The sequence below is a fragment of the Musa acuminata genome, chromosome BXJ2-1 (genome assembly GCF_036884655.1).
Source record: "Musa acuminata AAA Group cultivar baxijiao chromosome BXJ2-1, Cavendish_Baxijiao_AAA, whole genome shotgun sequence".
NCBI lineage: Eukaryota > Viridiplantae > Streptophyta > Magnoliopsida > Zingiberales > Musaceae > Musa > Musa acuminata.
Genome location: NC_088338.1, coordinates 37,265,749 through 37,286,761, shown reverse-complemented (window position 1 = coordinate 37,286,761; position 21,013 = coordinate 37,265,749). Strand labels below are relative to the sequence as shown.

General features: G+C 39.3%; 1 protein-coding gene across 4 annotated transcripts in view; it reads right to left on the bottom strand.

Moving 5' to 3' along the window:
* Window positions 1-21,013, bottom strand: part of LOC103973245 (uncharacterized) — a 62,905-nt gene that overhangs the window by 11,026 nt on the left and 30,866 nt on the right. For all 4 annotated transcript variants that reach the window (XR_010481854.1, XR_001976465.2, XM_009387752.3 and 1 more), the window contains 5 exons: window positions 20,902-20,976; window positions 20,669-20,740; window positions 9,218-9,283; window positions 9,023-9,140; window positions 2,541-2,637 (listed from right to left, as the gene is read on the bottom strand). Coding sequence is in view for 2 of the 4 variants with exons in the window: in XM_009387752.3 (XP_009386027.2) it covers window positions 2,541-2,637; window positions 9,023-9,140; window positions 9,218-9,283; window positions 20,669-20,740; window positions 20,902-20,976 (428 nt within the window). In the remaining 2 variants the exon portion in view is untranslated. The remainder of the gene's footprint in view (window positions 1-2,540; window positions 2,638-9,022; window positions 9,141-9,217; window positions 9,284-20,668; window positions 20,741-20,901; window positions 20,977-21,013) is intronic.

Here is a 21,013-nt window from a genome sequence, read left to right as displayed (position 1 = left end):
GGTGTCCAATTAAGATATTAAGTTCATCATATATAGCAAAGGTCCAAATAGCTAAATCAGGTTGTTAAAACCTACATTTTGGTATGTAAAAAATGGTTCTTCAGAAGCTTTACATTGTATTAAACTATTAATCAACGTAAAGCAAGAGTAAATACTAAGTTAAGATGAGGACAGTTTTAGAAGACGAGAACTGGAGAATAAGTAGAAATCAAGGTAGAATACACAGTTTCAGCAACATTCCACGAAATGAAGTTACAGTTCAATTATGTTCTCAGAATGTACAAAAGAGAAAAACGTCTCCTTCAATTGTCATAAAATAAAGGAAGCATTTAGAGTAAAGTGGACAAATGCATCTGGTATCCTTTAGACCTGCTTTACAGATCAAAATGGTGGGCAAAATGAAGCAGCATATCTTTTACGTTAGTGAAAATTAAAGAAGCATGTTAAGATGATTATTGACATTATTAGGAATGATAAAGGATGAAAGTACACAGTATGTTAGGAGAGCACTAATCAAGGACAAACTGCAGAAGACTTTTAAAGGTGGCTCATACTGGTAAAATATGACATTTAAGTTTGCCGGAAAGCCATCTGATTTAATTCAAAGAGAGTAGAAAAGAACATCGTTAACTATATTGCGGACAATACGTACATACCAGTCCGCTGGCGAACCAGATTGCAAACCACCCCGAACCAAGTGATCCACTAGAGGGACAGGCTTGCCCCCCTTTATAGCTCAAAAGAGGATTGTTCAGTTCTATATGAAGCCGGTTGAGCTTTGCAGCTCAGAAGAAATTATTTTTCCTCTGGAATGAGATAAACAATTTCAGGAGTTGATCTCCTGCCAAAGGAACCAATGAACCCTCCTATGCTGGCATGCCTGTAGTATCTGTCTTGCCCAACGGAGGTTGGGTTGTTGGCTGTCTCATGGTCGCACTAATACTGAAGGCCTATGAACTGGTAGCAATTGTCTGCCTCACTAAGGAAAATTGACAGACCTATGATGGTCCATTGTTACTGCCATTGTCATGCTCATATGTTGACTGGGTCAACCGATATCTCATTACAATCCCTGTACATGTATTAATAATCCATTGATGTCCAAATCTTGGCTGCAAGCTTGGGGTCAACGTTGACATCAACACTGTGACCCTCTCACTTATCGTAGGTTGCAGGCTCTATAGCACACCTTTCATACTTTTTCCATTTTGCTTCTTATAACCTTAATGTTGTCCTCGTATCCAATTCTGCTTTGAATGCCTTTCTTATCACTTGGGGCACCTTTGTGCATTATGATACATCACGAAATCCTCTCATCAAATGTTGCTTTAGGTGAGTGATTTCTCTGTCCCTTTTGATGTAATCACAATGGATGCACTATCATTGATACTAGTTATCGGACAATCGATGGGTTTGCAACCATGCCAATTGGCAACTTTGCTGCTTTGGGGCCATTCTCATACAAAAAGTTGTCTATGTAATCAGATCCATAAATCATAACAATAATTAACCTTTAACAAATAAAGCTTGATCGGCGTCAATCTAGAATGGATCTAGCGTAAATTTGCATAGATCTAAGCTAGATTTATACAGTTCTAAATGAATCAGGCCTCAATCCAAAATGGCTCTACCTTGGATCCAAAAGGATCGAACCTAGATCCACATGGATCTAAGCTAAACTAAATTTGCAAAATCCAATCTTAGATCCATGCAGAGAAAGCCTCCATCCGCAAGGATCAAGATGAAATGAAAACATATCGAGCCTCCATCCACAAGGATTGATGTGAAATGGCAACAGATCAAGTCTAGATTGGCAAGGATCCTTGTGGATCAAACCTTCATGCACAAGGATGAATGAAGCCCTAATTAAGACATTAAACTAAACAAAGATAAAGACCCTAAATTAAACCTCCAAATTAGGTTATTATTATTCAAAGATTAAACTTTGGATTTACCTAATCTTGAAGAGAGATACCATTCGAGAATAAAGTGAACCATGATTATATTTATATGCTATAAGTACTTTTTCAACATTTTCTGAACTGAACAACATTTTTATTTAGCAAAAGTGCTGATTGTATTGCTTGACATAAAGTTTTACATTCTAGCTAGATGATACCAAGTGATGAAGCAATAGATTGAAGTAACCTAATAACTTAATCCATCTGCACTAATTATATATGCATTCACCTCTTCCATCACCTACTTGTTGGATAACAGATGCATTCCACATAGAAATGCTACAAATAGTTAGGTTTGCAATGGAATAATGGAGGTAGTTTAGCAACTGAAATAGATGATTTCACATTATCAACTTTTGAAATGTTAAAAGTACATAAGCTTTTGAAAAAAGAATAAGCAAAACTAAGCTAGCACAAAAATTACGACATAAGATCCCACTACTAATGTCAGCTAAATAGATCTTGTGCCGCCACCAAGCTCTTTAGTGCAACATCATTAATCAAACTGATAGTCATCAATCATGTAAATCAAACTAAGATTGCAGAAATGCAATCCTAACATGAAAACAAAAAAGTTACCTCAAATTTGAATTCAGATCAGCATCAAGTTCACCTCTCAAAGCATCCCACAGTAGAAGTTTGTCATCTCCTTTTGCACCACTGGTGACAACAAGACCTGGATAACTTCTAGGACATTAGATAACACTATAAAGTACAATACACAAACTAAGCAATAAACTTTTAGTGTCAACAACACAAAGAAAGAAAACCAAACAGATTACAACAATAACAACAACAGAGATGTAAGTCCCAACCATTTAAGGTTGGATACATGAATCTTTTACCACCAATGAGATCAAAAGAAGTTTTATGTTTAGTTAAGTTCAAAATACTTAAATCTTTATTTATAATTTTTATTAAAGTCTTTTTAAGTCTTCTTCTATCTCTCCTCATACCACTAACATTAATTATTTCACCTATTTTGATCATCACATCCAGAAATCTAAGCGCATGCTCATATCATCTTAAACATTTTTTTTCTCATCTTATCCTCTATCAAAACAATACATAATTGTTCACGAACAAAAATACTTATTTTCCTATCTTTCCTAATAACTCCACACATCCATCTCAACATTTTCATCTCGGCAATACAAACTTTTTGTATATATTATTTCTTAACTACCTAACACTAAGATCTATAAAACATTATTGGTCTCACAATTATTTTATAAAAAAAATCTTTTAATCTCAAAGGTATCTGATTATCACACAAGACTCCTGACACATCTCTCCATATTAATCATCTTATTTTTATTTTATGATTAATATATTCATCGATACCTCCATCTTATTGAATGATTGATCCAAAATACCTAAAGTTTTTACTTAAAGGAACTTCTTGTTCATCCAACTTAACTATATTCTCCTATCTATTCTTAGAATTATTAAAATTGTAGCTCATATATTCTATTTTAGTCCTACTTAATCTTAAACCTTTAATTTCTAAGGAGTGCCTTTCTAGCTCAAGTTTATAATTAATTCCACCAGGGAGGTCTATCATTTAATAACTAGTAAGTTCGTCCAAACAAATTGCAAGAGGAAGAAAACCGATGAAAATTTGATTGTAATAATGTCAACTTTTTCTAGCTTCACAATGATTATAGAATGTAATCTGTAGAAACATTTAAAACACATCCATTCGAGATTAGTGTCATACACTATGCATACATATTGGACACTCAAATTGCCACATTGAGAGTAGGTCAAGCCAAAATATTTCTCATGGCAAATGCAACAAATTTAAAATATATCCAACAGCCATTTCATGAAAAACTCTTCAGCTTTCCTCAAATGTCAGTGAACAGATAGAGGTATTGACAACTTGTACTGTCAGTAGCTTACAAAGACTGAAAAGAGTCTCTTCGAGCAACAAGCTTGTCAACAACAAACAAACTCTTAAGCTATAGAACACTATGATGTTCCCCTACAAATCACCCATAAGGTAACATCCTCCCTAACCGTAACTCTCAAGCTAATACCTACTGACACCGAGATGTTACGAGAAAATATTGTTTGGCTTGCTATTAGGAAGGCTCTAACTCATATCCCTGTACGAATCAACAATGAGAGCCTTTCTACTTCCTTTATCATAATAAAGAAACCGTGTAAATCCTTATGCTCCATGGTATGCATCCTAGGTGGCAAGACCAAAATTTTGTTCCTTTGTCTTCATGTAGCAGTGAGAACGTAAAATTGGTGATCCCAACCATTATTATGAGTCAGGCAATATTTTCACATCACTACTATCTCCGCAATATTTTCACATCGTTGTTTGCAGACATCACGAAGAGCGAACTGCTAGGAAGGTGTTTCATCAAATGATTGAACTTGTAGCTTGTCAAATGCATCCAATGAATCAACCAATTGGGATGTCTAACCCTTTTCCTTGCCATGATAACCATATGCATGGTCATGTTGTGTGCTACTATGGTCCCAACCTCATCCAAAAGTGTATTGTCTAAATCTTTTGCTACACAAATCTTATCAAGTATTGGAACTAAATTGTCATGATAGAGCTGGAAATCAAGCATAGCAACCTCAGGTGCCTCTGTTTCCTTATTGATCTCAATACATTGCAACCTAAAATGCATATTATAATGGATGTAGACAAGCTTCACCAAGCTTGTCTATGCTTGAGGGTTGATTGTGAGCTTATATCTAAACTGAGGTGAACCTCGACCAATTTCAGTCGCAGCAACCATTGTATGATGTGGTCTCTGATAGGACCCGAACTACTATTCTTTTCAAATTTGGTGTCACCAGATAGCTACATAAAGATTGACATCCATTAACATTTGTTATAGTCAAGCAACTTGGTTGAGACCAATAACAGATGAATTATAAGGTTTGGTTGTATTACCATGATCCACATGATATCTGTACAATGTGCATGACGTTTCCAAAATAATCTGAACTTATATCAACAAAATATAGTTAATTAATAATCGAATATAGGTCAATGATGAAGCATGGTAGTCTTTAATACATTATTTATTTATACTAGAGAACTCCTTTTCACTCAGACCGATATGTACCAACTGGTATTTACTTGTCTAATGTAAGCATAAACCAATACGCAAACCCACCCCATTTCAAAATAGTCTGAACTTATTTTAACAAAATATAGTTGATTAATAATTGAATATAGGTCAATGATGAAATATGATTTTCTTTAAGACATAATTTATTTATACTAGAGAACTCCTTTTCACTCAAACCAATACGTACCAACTAGTATTTACCCATCTGATCTGAGCATGAACCAGTATGCAAACCCAACCCACTTTGAACAATTTGGCTTGGATCATATATAAAAGAAAAAAAATTCTTGCCCTAATCTCTCTAATTGTGAGCCACACATGATCTCCTTATCGTCCACTAATACCTACCTCCTCACTACCTACCAATGCTGCATCACTGCCTACCTCCTCAACGCCTATCATATGCTCAATTTCTCCTACTCTTCTTCCTTCCTCTTTCTCCTCGTTCCTCTTCCTCCACTGGTTCCTCTTCTTCCTTCCTCTTCCTCTTCCTCTTCTTTCCTCCTCTTCCTACATCACATCCTTTTCTTCCTTCCTCTTCCTCCACCACCTCCTCCATTGCCTCCTCTTCCCTTTTCCTCTTCCTCCTTTTCTTCCACTACCTCCTCTTCTTCCTTTCTCTTCCTCATTCCCCTTCCTCCTTCCTCTTCTCCACTACCACCTCTTATTCCTTCCTTCTTCTTCTTCCTTCCTCTTACATGCATACCGGTGTATCATATACCAGTATTGGTCGGTACATATCTGTCCAGTTGGGAATCAATACAGTACCCTTGTATAAAATTGCAATCCATGATTTATACCTCAATTATACCAATCAGACTAGGGATCACTATAGTAACCCAGTATGAAATTGCAATCCTTGATTTATACCTTAATTACATCTTATATAGACTCGATACTTGACTCAAGTCTATATATGATAGTGTGCATTGCCAGCAATAGTTCGTCATCATCCACCAAACTGTATCAATATTGATTGGCCTAGGATAATATGTTGTATGAATGAATACAACATCTTACAATTATGCACATTTACAAACATAATTGTTAAAGTTACTTTAAAATGTATAATGAATTTTGTAAGCTGTAATACCTGCCCGATGAATATCTTGAGACATCTAGTTCTCTCATCTGTAGTCAAGGACACACATAAAGTTCATTTTAATTTCATCAACCCGAGCCTTTCTAATCTTCTCCCTTTCCTGCCATATCAAGTGAATCAAGCAACTCTACACCTCTTTTTCTTATCTATATGTCATAGGACTACATACAATGGCTCAACTGCCTTAACTACATTACCCGCTGAAGCCCAGAATCTAAAGGATGGAATATATTTTTCAACTTTTTTTCGGTCAAGAACTGCCATATTAAGAGTTGGCACATTTGAATGAAGGTGAACATGAACTTTAATATGATCTTCCTTTGTCGAATTGACTGACTATAGGGCAATAAAATTAGTTGCAAAATGAGTGATGTTTGATAATAGGATCTCACCATGCATAAATATATGTATATATGTATAACCTTTAGAGGGTTATATATGTATCTCCTAGTGCTTTGTGCCCTTAACTACTGCAATATCACCAATATCCTTCATTAAGTCGAGACAATGGGCCAAAGTGTCCAAAATAAATTGTCTGTTGTCCATCAATGGTTCACTTCTCTTCTTGAGGTTGGCCATATTATCTGCCACAACCTTTACCACATATTGGAGTTTGATCTCCCCCAAAACCAAGTCTATTTGGCCATCTATGTAGGTTGCATCATGAAACTGACTCGGACCAGCTATCACACATCAAGTGCTGGCATCTTACCAGAAGTACTAATAAACCCCCGTAAAGCGAACTACCTCTATGAGCTCTCTTGCCAAACTAAGGAGGGCCAATCAATTATCTAATGCTTGCGCTCCAACCGAAGAGGTATGTACTAGTAGCAATTGTCTACCTCAATGTGGAAGATTGACCAAACTGCAACAGTTCACTACCATTACCGTTGCCACTACCACTCTTATACTCTCAACTTGGTCAAACAATATCTCATCGCCTCCTTGTACATGTATTAATGCTCCAATGATGTCTGCATCCCGACTGCAAACTCAAGGTCATCGTTAATAATTGACACCACAACCCTCATGCTAATTATAGGCTGCAGTTCTATAGGACATCTTTCATACTCTTCCGATCGTGCATTCTCTTAGAGCCTTACTACTTCTCTAATATCCAATTATGCTTTGAATCAATGACTATTGTACCGCTCGAAACGATGCAAAACGGGTCATACATACCGGTTCAAGCATGGACCGATACGCGGACCACCCTTATTATGGGTGATCCAATCCAACTCAAGAAAAATAAAAAACCTAAAATAGCGACGGGGCCCATGCAACTCAGGAATAAAAATGAAAAAAAACCTAAAATACTCACGAACGCGTGCCCTCCTCGCAACATTGTTGCCGCTGCTGTTGCTTCATGACGTTGTGGCTGTCGCCTTTGCTTTGTGACACCGCTGCTGCTGTCGCTGCTGCTACGTTCCTTCTTCCCGAGGACACTCCCACCTCTTCTCTTCTTCCTTCTCTTCCACCGCTTCTTTTCCTTCTTCTTCCTTTTCCATCACTTCCTCTTATTCCTTCTTCCCCCTCTTCCTCCTTTCTTCCTCCTCTTCCTCCAACCACCCTTCCTCTTACTCTTCTTTTTTTTCCTCTCTGAAATGTCGATGTGTGTACCAAGACACCAATACTAACCAGTATACCCGATCTGACTGAAACACTGAAACGGGTTCGGTACCCAATATAACGATCCTTACTCCGAATGCCTTCTTTTTATCTCCTAGGGCATTCATGTGCATTTGTATACATTGGAAAATCCTTCCACCAAATACTGCATTATACTAGTGATGCTTCTACACTGACATTTAAGTTGCAACTTGTTAAGTGTCATGAATTCTTTAGATACAGCCAGTGATCCTTCCACCAAATATATATATATATATATATATATATATATATATATATATAATTTTTTTTTTTTTTTTTTTTTTTTTTTTTAATGTGCGATGTCACTCTCCCCAGCAGGGCGACATTGTAGAGGCAACGTCCCTCTCTCTCTCTCTCTCTCTCTCTCTCTCTCTCTCTCACCCCCAATATATATATATATATATTCTTTTATTTATATATTTATATATATATATATTTTAAAAAAAATGTGTGACGTCGTCGACATCACAGAAAAATGATATATATATATATATATATATAATTTATTTATAAATAAAAAAATACCGCCCGGTAGCGAGCGGTCCACATACCGATTTACTGTCGGACCGGTACGTACCGCTCGTACCAGCCGATATCATTTGAAACTGTATACCTTGCCTAAAACATTGAAACCAATTCCAGTAAATACCACGTCAGTATACCAGAATGGATTGAAAATGTACCAGTAGTCACAGATGGGTACAGAATTAATATCCAAGATTTAGAATCATGGTACAAACATTCTAGATAATTTTCTACAATCTTACCTTGCCAATGCAATTTCCAACCAACCATATCGTAGTAATGTTACTTATTCTACCTCCAATTTCAGTGATATACACATCAATTAGAAGGATATCAACAGAGAAGTGTAGTTACACTAATTTATGCAATGCATGCAACAAACCTTCAACTGCATATGAAATTTGGCTAGCATATGATAATTATGACTATGCAAGTGTGGATTACCAGGAACACCAGCTTAAACACTTTTAGTTGTTGTAAGTTCTAGAAGTAATTCAGATATTCAAATTAAGTTTTGCTAACATTTCTCTTGTTCGGTGAAAATAGTCTCTATATAGATTGTACATAGAGATTCAAAGTGTAAGAAGAAGCAAAAAGTAACATTAACAAATTATAAAGAATATTGGTATCTTAACTTATTTAAGGTAGAAATAAAAGCATGGAAGTATGAGTTCACATACAGGACTGCCAAGGATTGACCGTCATAGCAATAATTTTTTCCTTGTGTCCAACTGAAGCTCGGTCACCACCAATCAGTCCCAAGTTAAAGAGGCAAGAACCAGTTGTGCAGTCCCAAACCTAATTTGTAGTTTAAGGGTGAAAAATAAAATGTATATCCACCAAGATTCCATTTCAACCAAGAACAATTTAATTACCTTCAACAAGTTGGAACCACATGATACTATACTAGCACCCCTTGCTGCAAATTCAACAGCCTGGATCTGTAAACCAAAGAGAAATAGTAGAGTCATCACATAACTAGCAGCACTTTCCAGCCAAACAACAGAATAAGAATATACTATAGAACAGAAAAGTTCAATATTAGTAATGACATCAAATGAGCTCAAAAAGTCCAACAAGAACTGGTTAATCATAATCCCTACCAAACCAGGTGTTGAAGAATTTCACCAAGATATGTCAATCCAGTAGGTTCAAAATTAATAAGATAATAAATAAACCATATAAAGCTCATAACAAAAGGATACAATAATTTACAGTGTCTGCCCAACAATAATCCCAGACCTGACTGACTCAAAAGTACTTTGTCTATTTTATTCTGGCTTTGAAATCTTGGAAATGAAATTTTCTACCCCAACTTGATGGTAGATAAGGAGGCAAGTAGGTGGTGACAACAGCAAAGATGCAGATGAAAGGGGTTTTGTGACAAGATTGGTGGGAGATGGACAGGTTCCTTCTGCCACTGTGATATGAGTATTTTAACATATTCCTAATGGTTTATTCTTTGTAATTCTTTCTTTTCTATCCTTCACTAATCCCTCAGCCACTGTTGTTAATCTACATCCAATGCTTCCTCCACTGTTACTCCACAACTACTAAATCTCATGAAGTGCAATTTCATCCAGATCTATATGTATTAACCAGCATTTACTGGTCCGGGTGCCAACCAGCATGTGGACTGCCCAATTTCAGGTAGTTTTAACCACAGTACAAATCCTTCCAGTTTGTGCTGTTCTAAATTTTCCTATCATCGCTTGAAGGTATCTTTGTGATTTCTGATGTGGCATTTTTATTCTCTTCTTTCTCTCAACGACTCAGTATTTTTTGCTGCTTTCTCTGTACAAGACTATACTCTGGTTCCTTCCATTTGTCCTCCTTTTCTCTATGCAACTCCAGCAACCAATCTGCTGAATTTCTCTTTATACAACTAGAGTCTAGTTCTTTACATTTGTCCTCCTAGTTTTTTATGTCTAAACCAGCAAAGGGGCACAACATGCTGAATTTAAAATAATCGTTGATTGTAAATTATCTATTTAAGCTTAAAGTCACTATAGGTAAGTTTGAATTAGTTTACTGAAGTGTTATATTCACTAGTCAAGTTTGGATTGATCACTACAGTGCAATTATAAGTTCATGTTACCAAATGTATCATGAAAAGTGGCATAACAGAGGCAAAATCAGTCCTAATATGGTAATATAATATTGTGATTCCACAATGTTACATTTTATTTCTGGAAAATGAGTCTGATTAGGAATTTTTTGTGTCTATATAAATAAAGAGATACCAGAAGAAAAGGATAAAAACCAAAATGCTCCTAGTTTCCAACTGAAATATCCTTAGCCCATTGTTAACTTTAGCTTATTCCTTCAATCTTTTCCATGTCTACCTTTCCTCACATCTGCCAATCCTCCCTTCATCATCGCTTCTTTTCGATATCTACTCTAAGAACCACCTGTTGTTGTTGTCTCTCCACAAAGCCACTATTCGACTATTTATCACGCAACTAATCAGAAATTAAGTGAAAATAAATTATAAAACACCCTTGCAATTTATAGGACACCAAGTGATCATCAAAGTGGTACCAAAGCTTAAGCTTGTCAACATGATAGAACCTTCTTGCTCCAAGACAATATCAGCTTGGTATCATATTGTCTCCTGGTAAATTATCATGACAACCACCATAGTGGCTAGCTGCTAGAACAGCACATGCACACGACATATTAAGGTATGTCAATGCCACTCAGAAACAAAAGAAAAGAAATAAAAGCAAAAAAGATAGAAAAGAAACAAACATGGAGATTCCAGTCATGAGTTCTCTCCATGAGACCCTCTAATGGCACAATGCAACAAGATGTTATGGAACTCAAACTGCTGCAACTAACTCTTCACCTCTAATTTCGCATTCCTGTCTTTGAAATTAAATAAGACTGATTTATATATAAATATATACATACATACATGTGTGTGTGTGTGGCTGTATGCTAAGGTTTTAAATACCAGGTAAACCACCCAAAATGACACGACATGTAGACAGAACAGTTTTGTGCAATCCGATACAGTTGATTTTTAAATTTTTTATTTTCTAAATACCTTTGGTTGAAAACAGCGGCTGACAGCTGTCAACAACCATTAGATTGACAGTTCAGCACCAAGCTTTGGGCAGCTGTTTTCATCATCCTTTTGTCTTTCCTCTACCTTGCAACATCTGCCTTCACCACTGTTGCTTCAGCATCCATCTCCTACTGTCCCGATAAGAAACAACATGCAGACTGAATGATTTCACCCAATCCAATTTAAAACATGTTGATTTTTTTTATTTTTGTTTTTTAAAAGACCTTTTGATTGAAAACAGCTGTTGACAGACATCAACAACTGTCAAATTGGCAGATATCAGCATAGCTTTCAGCAGCTGTTTTCACCCTCCTTTGCCTTTCCTCTGCCTTGCAGCCTCTGCCTCCACCACTGCCGGCTTGGCATCTCTTGTTGTCATCATATCCTCCTCACATTGTTATCGCTGTTGTCTCCTCTTCTCCTCCTACTTGTTTGCATCCTCCTCCTCCGATTCTCCTCCACCCGGACCCCTACCAATCGGCACGAGGGCATTTTGACATATTGTACACCCCACCTTGGGAAGACCAATATCAAAACTGGACCAAGATTTGAAGCCCTATTGTATACTACTACATATTTAATATATGAACACCTTACTAAAATACATCCATTTTGATCAACTCCATATAACATATACAGATAAAAGGAGGAATATGTCAATACGTCAACAAGTTAAAATAATCAATAGGTAAATAAGTATTTATTTGTGTTGACATGTGCTTCTTTGTTCCCGTGTGCTACACCAAATGGTTGCAGCATTTGAATAGCTCACCTTGGATGAATGCAGCCATGTCATCTTAGCCCACCACTACAAATTGTCTAGGCATTAGATTGGTCAGTCTTTGACATAAATAAAAGACTAACACTCAATTCCATTGTTGTCCTATTATCCAAGATCTAGATTATGGAAAACAAAATCCAGCATCCAAAAGATAGCTTTAACTAACAAAATCTAGGTATTACCAAATCCAACCTTGACTAATTAATTAGGCACTTCCTTCAAACATTTGTATTCCAAAATCATAATTTTATCACAGTTAATCTTCTCACTGCACTATTATCTGATAGCAGATAATGCAACAAATTAGTAGTATTGCACAATACAAACATGAGACACAGATTTAGATGTATATTCAAATGATGTACATAAATTTAAAAGTTAAACAGTTATGTTCCATACCGACTTTAAAATTGGAAGATGTGATCATAAAAAGCCTTGGAAACCAAAAAAGTCTGCCTTCTTGTTCAATATGTATGGTCCATAAATAAAGGTTTGATAAGTGTCTGACAAGATAAATAATTCAACATGATCCATACAAGTGGATATGAGAAACAAGGTAGCACAACTTGCTTTTAGACCAACAGATCAAGATCATGTCCATGGCTAAGGATGTTATATGTATCTCTAGAGTGGCATTAAAAAAAAAACTGTTATCTCTTCATGTTCTTTCTAGCATCACTCTTCTAGTTAGAGTTACAACACATTTTGTACCCCATCGAATTTGGACCACATAAGGAACTAACTTGGATGAAGATCTTTGCTTAAGAATATAAAATGCATTTATCCCTCTAGGGCCCACCACCCAGCAGGTGCAGAAACATAAACAAAAACAACAAGAAACCATATGTCCTTTACATCTATCTTCCTGCCTTTGAGCTCTGTGCAGGGCATCATCGTTAATTAAGTGAAGAGTGGTCAGATCTTGTATTGGTCTCTATTTACTTCTTCCTGCAATACCAACCTTAAATGACAACTTATCTAATTAGGAATTCAACAGGTCTCCTTTGGTTTCTTGTAATCTTCAACGGTTTTCCCCCATCTTATCTTCAATCAGGGCTATACTTAATTGTTTGTGAATAAAGCCACTACTCATTCTATATTTTCTAGTATGTCCATTCATCACCTCAACATTCCGATCTTGGCTATGTTGAGATGCATGTTTTCCTAATGCCCAACACACACAATAATCCATAAATTTCTTTTACTTCAAAAGGCACAAAACAATCACACAAAACCCATGACTTGTGATGCCTCTTTGCATTTGAAACAACTCACCTTTACTCCATGATCAGTGTGCTAGTTACTCTCTCCTTGTTGAACAAAAGATCCTGGATGCTTAAAACATTTATTTATATTTATTTTTTGTTTATCAATCTTTTTTTAAAACAAAGTAAATGTTCATTAATTAATTAAACTAGTTATATCAAAAACAAGGGGAGAATATAAATCCAACTTCCAAAAGAAAGACGTCCTGTCACGGACAAACTTCTAAACAAGATGTTTGATGTAATGCTTATGTATGTCCGTGTCTTTTGGCATGTTCATGCCTTGTACAGCATGTAGAGGAGCGGCTTTGTCCCATTTTAGTTGGGTTGGTGGCCTCTTTAAACTTGTAAATAAAGGTTGTGTCATGTGGACACGTGCGAGAGATTCTCGGTCTGTAATGGACCATTTTACCCTTTGTTGTGCAACTGTTCAGAGCTTGTAAAGTCTGTTTGTAATTTGTATTGTCTATGAAGTGTTTTTCGGAAATGTTTGCTTGTGGATCTCGATTGAGGCGTTCTCTCTAACCCGTTCTCTCTTTTGTTGGTCCTAAGGGACAATGGGAGGCTGACCTTTGCGGACGGACACGCAAGGGTGTCGCACGACTTAGGCAAAACCAACTAAGTCCGTGACAGATGATATCCGAGCGGGATAAGCACTCATAGAAACACTTAGCATGCAAACGTGGGGGACCTAGCGGGGCTGCGTTGAGGGCAGTCAACACACGCGCGACCGTTTGGGGGAAAACGAGCATGGAGATGTAGGGAAAAAGAGTCGCTCGGAGGAGCGGGCATCTGACATTGGCATTCAGAGGAATGGCCAACCCTTCGCGCAAGAGGCACCACGAGAACAGCAAGCTTGGAAGAATGTGGAGCGCACAAAGGTTGGGATGGCTGAGTTTGAGCTACGGCTCAACGTTGACAACTATACTTGATGGTGCTCAAGGCAAGCGAGGCGCTTGGTAAAGAATGAGACCATACAAGATGGAATGAGTTGCTCAGCGATCGAAAGAGTTGTGCAAAGCTCACAGAGGTGAGGGGAATTGCTAACTCAAAGAATTCGGTACTCATGCATGGGCTTGTATGCGAACGAAAGAATGTTCGCGGCCATCCCAAGGCGACTGAAACTCGGCGCCATTGAGCATTGGAACTTTCTCTTCGGCATGTGAAGGATACGTCCGTAGGAGGCTGGAGTGTGCAACGAGTTCAGCATGTTGCTAGGCCTTGAGTGGTGCAGCGGGGGCTGTATTGACGTGGAGTCGCAATCTAGCAAGTGCGTTTGCAGGAGGCAGAACAATGCACAGTTTGTTCAGCAGATCGAAGTAGTCCAAGGGGATGGTGGTCTCCGAAATGAAGAGAGATATTGCTCCAATGGGACAGTTATCCAGGAGGGATAAGTCCCGGCTCTCCAGAGGGAGAATCATGTGAGACGGACCTCACAAGTTGAGGAGGAGTACCTCAACAAACAACAACTCCACGAAGCTCAATGGACTGAGCAAGCGGCGAGGAGTCGTCGCATGATCTCGCTTGAGAGAATGCATTGGTGGATGCATTGCGAGATCAAGTGGGGGAGCGACCCAAAGCAACTTAAATGAAGGCACACTTGGAGTCGATATGTAGATCGGACTCAAGGGAGGGCTGACCCGTGGAATGGTGGGCGCGAGGGCCACCATCGACTCAATGCAAAAACGAGGAGCAGAGCAACTTGGGTGTAACTTGGCGAAGTACCCAAGCCGTATGAAGGGAGCCAGCATAGAAGTTGGAACATGGAGCGGAGGCATAGTGCTTTCCTTAGACAGAGGTCAAAGACATGAACTCTTGCAGAGGCAAGAGTAGAATCATGTTGTTCCATGGGTTCTTCATTCTGACGGAGCGGACTCATCTTGCATGGTGCCAAAGACGAAAGGAGCTTCTGGGCACATGCACCTTATCTCGGAGAAGCATTTGATGGAGGAACTAAGGCGACTCAATTTGCGGAGGCGAAATTGGGTTCAGAAGGCCTTAGCACGGGGCAAGAGGACTCAGAGGTGGGTACTTTTGAAGAATATGCCACAGTGTTGCCATTCAAGTTGTCATGAAGGAAGCGGTGCGCAGCGGAGATTGTGCTGGTAGGGGCAGAGGCCCAGGATCCAGACAATGGTGCACAAATTACAGTGAAGTCGGTGGACTTCGGGAGCTACTAGGCGACGGACTGTCCTAGAGCGGTGCTTCATCTAGGTGTGACCCAAGAGTGGGTGGATAAAGGTCGATTGCCAAAGGAGCGAACAAAATCGAATGTAGAAGAGACCCTGCGATGTATTGGCAGAGGCCACACATGGAGGGTTCACAATTCGAGTTTATTCCACAAGGATCAGAATGCAATGGAGATGTCACCAGGAGGCAACATGGTGCAACGGATCGTGGTGGAACAGTTCGTGGAAATGCGATACACACGACATAGTCCTGTGAGGGACTAGATCATACGGAGGTATGATCAGGAGCTACTGGAAGCTCCACTTCGGTGAACAACACAACGGCAAGAAGGGCTATGGATTCAAGGAGTGAAGGCCATGGTACCGCAAAGGCGGGTCTTCCGTGCGTGCATCGAATTTTGCATTGGATGAAAACCTTGGTCATCAACATATGGGGGCTGGGTTCCACCAAAGGAAAAGTTCGGATGCAAGTACCAGTGAGTTCCATGGGAGGGACTTGATCATGCAGAGGTATGATCGAAGCAGCTAGAGAGTTGGACTGCTCTAGAGCTCATATTCGCTTAAGGGAGCCCGGCAAGTCAGAGGACAATGTCGAGTAAGCGAACGTTGCTACCAAGGAAGCTAAGGAGAACAGAATTGGTGCAAACCCTACAACGTGATGGCAAAGGCCATGCATGGGAGTTGCAGTCTGTATTTCCATCGACCAAACGGACTGCTTGGAGAACACAGAGGTGTTGAAGCAGGGGGTCGAAAGGGACGAGGAAGCGACGACGAGTCCAGAAGGACTTAGCTACCCAAAATCAAGCATCAGTTAGAATGGATGTGGACTCAGAGGAGTGCCACGGAGACATATCTACTGATCGTGAAGAAAAGGGATGCAGATGCGAGGCGACGGATAGTAGGGCCATGGGCATGGCAGCGCTATGGTACCGCAGAGGCGGGACTTCCGTGAAAGTCATTGATCCCTTGCTCTCATGGAGAGAGAGCGCTTGGTCGTGAAAGGGGCCGAGGAGGTGGAGCATGCAGAGGCAATCTCCAAGTACCGAGACAAGGCTGAAGGGCAAAGGCCGAGAAACTTCGTAAGACCAGTGTCAATGAGCTTCTCATCAAGATAGCCGAAAGTGAAGGACTTCGGGTCATGCAAGAGTGCATAACCAAGGAACGAAGCAGGCAGTACGCGGTGCTGTACCTTCGCTACTCAGCGGAGTAGGCGGCAGGGTTAATGGAGAAGACGGTACAATCCCAGAGGCGACCAAACCTATGAGAGAATTACTCCAAGTTGGGGTTAAAACTTCCTGCATTCCAGAAGTTCGATGGCATTGAGAAGGTGAATCACAGTAACTAACTCAACGCAAGGAGTGTAAACACTTCAAGTGCTTCAGAAGTGTGAGCAAAGAGCAGGCGAAGGCCAGTAACCAGCTTGATGCATGAAGTACAACCTCGAGGAGGCGGGCAAAGTCAAGTAACCTTTGCCTTCTCAACTCTTAAGAGAATGGGCGAAACCGAGTACCCCAATTCTCTTATCTATCCAACAGAGGAGCTCTGCACAAGTTCAAAGACCCTTCGAAGATAATGGAAGACAATAGTTGTCAAATCCTCACCAACGGTGATCGGTGCTACTGAGAGTAGATTGTCCGCTTCATTTCCCAACGAAATACCAATCGAAAGCGGAAGTGATGCGAACCTACTTGGATGTGATAACTAAGTAAAATAAGAGTCAATGAGCAAATTTTGTAGAGGAAAGACCCAAAACTTCATACGTTTGCGAGATGATGCTCGTTAAAGCTACAACAAGCATCCACCCAGTTCAAGCAGCATGAGGCATTTGAGAGACTGGCGCAGTAAGGATGGTCTTTTCCTTCATCTGGGGGATCCGCAGGAATCAACAAGGATCAACACAACTCAGCCAACCCCACACTAGAGTCTGAGTCATTGGTGAGTTGAAGCAGCATGGCGGATCAAAAGGTTCGACTACTCAAAAACAGCAACGAGGAGCAGCTGGGAGGCAAGAGGCGCATTGTAGCTGGAGCAGAAGATTGAAGACTCAGCAAAGGCGAGGAGTTGTAGTGTCGACAAAGGCTTCAACGAGGACGTCGAAGGAATAAGTGGGGGAGAATGTCACGGACAAACTTCTAAACAAGATGTTTGATGTAATGCTTATGTATGTCTGTGTCTTTTGGCATGTTCATGCCTTGTACAGCATGTAGAGGGGCGGCCGAAGGCTTAATAGTCCCATTTTAGTTGGGTTGGTGGCCACTTTAGGCTTGTAAATAAAGGTTGTGTCATGTGGACACGTGCGAGAGATTCTCGGTCTGTAATGGACCATTTTACCCTTTGTTGTGCAACTGTTCAGAGCTTGTAAAGTCTGTTTGTAATTTGCATTGTCTATGAAGTGTTTTTCGGAGATGTTTGCTTGTGGATCCCGATTGAGGTGTTCTCTCTAACCCGTTCTCTCTTTTGTTGGTCCTAAGGGACAATGGGAGGCTGACCTTTGCGGACAGACACGCAAGGGTGCCGCACGACTTAGGCAAAACCAACTAAGTCCGTGACAGTCCGGTGAACTCTCCCAAGATCGGCAAGCTTGTGGGAACAATAGTTGAGAGTTCTGCAAATATGAGAAAATCTATTGACAGATACATCAGAAGAAAAAGATTTGATGTCCGAGATAATGGCTTCAAGAGAGAAAGAGATGGGAGCTTCTCCTTTAAGCATGGTGATAAAATAGGCGGCGTCTCAATTAACCCCAAGTTTTTGCCATCTACCGTTTCTAGCAGTCTTTTGAGTGCCTCTAAAAGAGCTAATCCTCCTGCTGTACAATCTTAGCTACACTCAGTTCTTTTAGCACTGTTGAAATTATATCTAATTATCGGCCTAAGTCTTTGTTTAAGATACTATATTTATCTCCAAAACTTAATTTTAGAATTAATCCCAACTTCATTAATTTGAACCATATCATCTGCAAAATTACACCTTTAGAACTCATACCATACACAATTAAAACCAAGGTCTGCCATACAGAATCATACCGCCCGGTACGGGTGGTACGTATCGGTCTGACAGGCTACCGGTACGCGGACCGCCCGCTATCGGGCGGTACGTTCAAAAAACTCAAAAAAAACCCCGTATCGAACGATACGGGGTAATATCGGGCGGTAACGATCGAAATTTCGATCGTTACCGCCCGACACAACTCGATAATGGTCGATTTCGTCCGTTACCGCCCGATACCACTCGGTAACGGTTGAAATTGACCGTTGGAGCCCTTTCTCATTCTATTTAAGTCATTCTTCTCTCCTCTATTTAAGCCAAAGGGGAAGGCAGTAGCATCAGTTGCATCGTTGGAAAGAATCGAGTAGGGCGACGAGACACCTTCACAATCACATTCTCTTTCTCGCTCGGTCCAGAGACACGACAACAACACGAACAGCAGTGCCTCGACAGATGATGGCAGTGATGCCGGGCAATTGTTGGTCTCGTCTACACAACTTGAGGGTGGTGAATGGACTGAGGAGCAATATTTTACATATGCCACTCAAGATTCAGATCATGGAACTCGACAAGGTACGAGTCAAGTTTATGCGCGGAAGGGGAAGGGGAAGGGGAAGGGGAAGGCAGTGGATGAATATGAACAAATGCGACAGAGCATACATAATATAGACATAGAAAGAGGCTCATCGTATTCACAGCCATCGTATTATGGAGAATCATACGGGCAACAACAGTATGGTGATAGTTGGTCATCCTTCTTTGAGCAACAGTATAATACAGAACAGCAGATCAATAGCGAAAGTAGAAGCTCTGACGTTCACCAATATATGCCTCAAGAGCTGTCTCGGACAAATATGATTCATGACGATCAGTCTACGATCAGCACCACATTGATGCATCAATGGCATACGATGTATCAATACACTATGTCATGGGATCAATTTCATGATTGGGTCCAACAAACGTATCATATTGATATGCAGATGTATCGAATCGAGGACCTCGATCCACCACCCGTGGAGGCCCGTCGTTCGTTTTGGTGGTAGAATCAAGTAATCAACAATCAGGTATATCTACATATGTGATTATTTAATTCATTTGAATTTTAGAGTTTATATTGTAACAAAATAGTCTAACAATTCAACTGATTTTTCTGTAGATATTTCAATCTATAACGGGCTGAAATACAAACCTCGAACAAGACTACCTCAAAGCTCGAAAAAGATATGTGATACTATTCTTATCTAATTTACATTGATTTTGCTAAACTTATACTATTACTATATTTATTTGTAACTTGAAAACCCTATCCTAACTTTTTTTTTTAATTTTCAGGTATTTTCGGAGGGTTAAATCTGTAAAATCAGGTGTACCGCTCGGTACACCGTACCGTACCATACCGAGCCCAGGTCGAAACGTCGATATGGTACGGTAATGCGAACCATGATTAAAACCATTTAATATTTCAAAATTACAACCAAGATCTTCTAGAACTCATTTCTTATTCTTGTCCAGATGTCTCAGCATCAATCGAGTAGTAAAGAAACTACTACTCTGAGAAAATATAGACATTAGAATATAATAATTATGATTTTTTATGTTGATCAAAGTCATCAAACAACATGGGATAAGAACATTATGAACAAGGATTCAAAAGCTAATAAGAGCTCTTATCAAGCATGGTATTGTTTTCTTTAACAATTGACACAAAGTAATGTTCCATCAGTGAACAGCCACATAACCTTCAAATGAGAGGGACTGTTTTCCAGCACTAGCTATCCATCAACAAGAAATCTCCTGCAACTATATAGTAATTACTAAGAAAAATAAAACCTTAAAACCTTAACCTATTTCAAGAATCTCATAAAAATAACTACAGCATGATTCAAGGGTGAAATATGAGGTTATACAATACCATTTCAGAAGAATTATCACAGTATAAAATGAAATATCACTTTTTCACAGTATTAATTTATACAATTCAAGAGAACACTCTACAACTAAATCAAACTGAATCACAATTATCATGTTACCTGACAATTATGACCACTAAGTTGCACTGCCTTTCCAGAAAGAAGGTTATAGAGTAGTAACTCATTAGGAGCCTGATCAGAAGAAGAAAGGCAAAAAAAACACCCAGCTCAAATTTGGTATGTGTTTAGAAAACGACAACAAACAGTGGTGTATAGGTTGACCAGAATAAATAACTCTACATCTAAGATAAATTGTATCGAACATTAGCTAAAATTTGCAAAAAAAAACTTACCTGATTAGAACTACACACCAGTTGAGGCAGCCCTTCTGGGTGAAATCTTACATCAAGAACCTTTTGGATGCCTTGCTAAAAGCCAATATGACAGTAAAACTACAATTAGGTG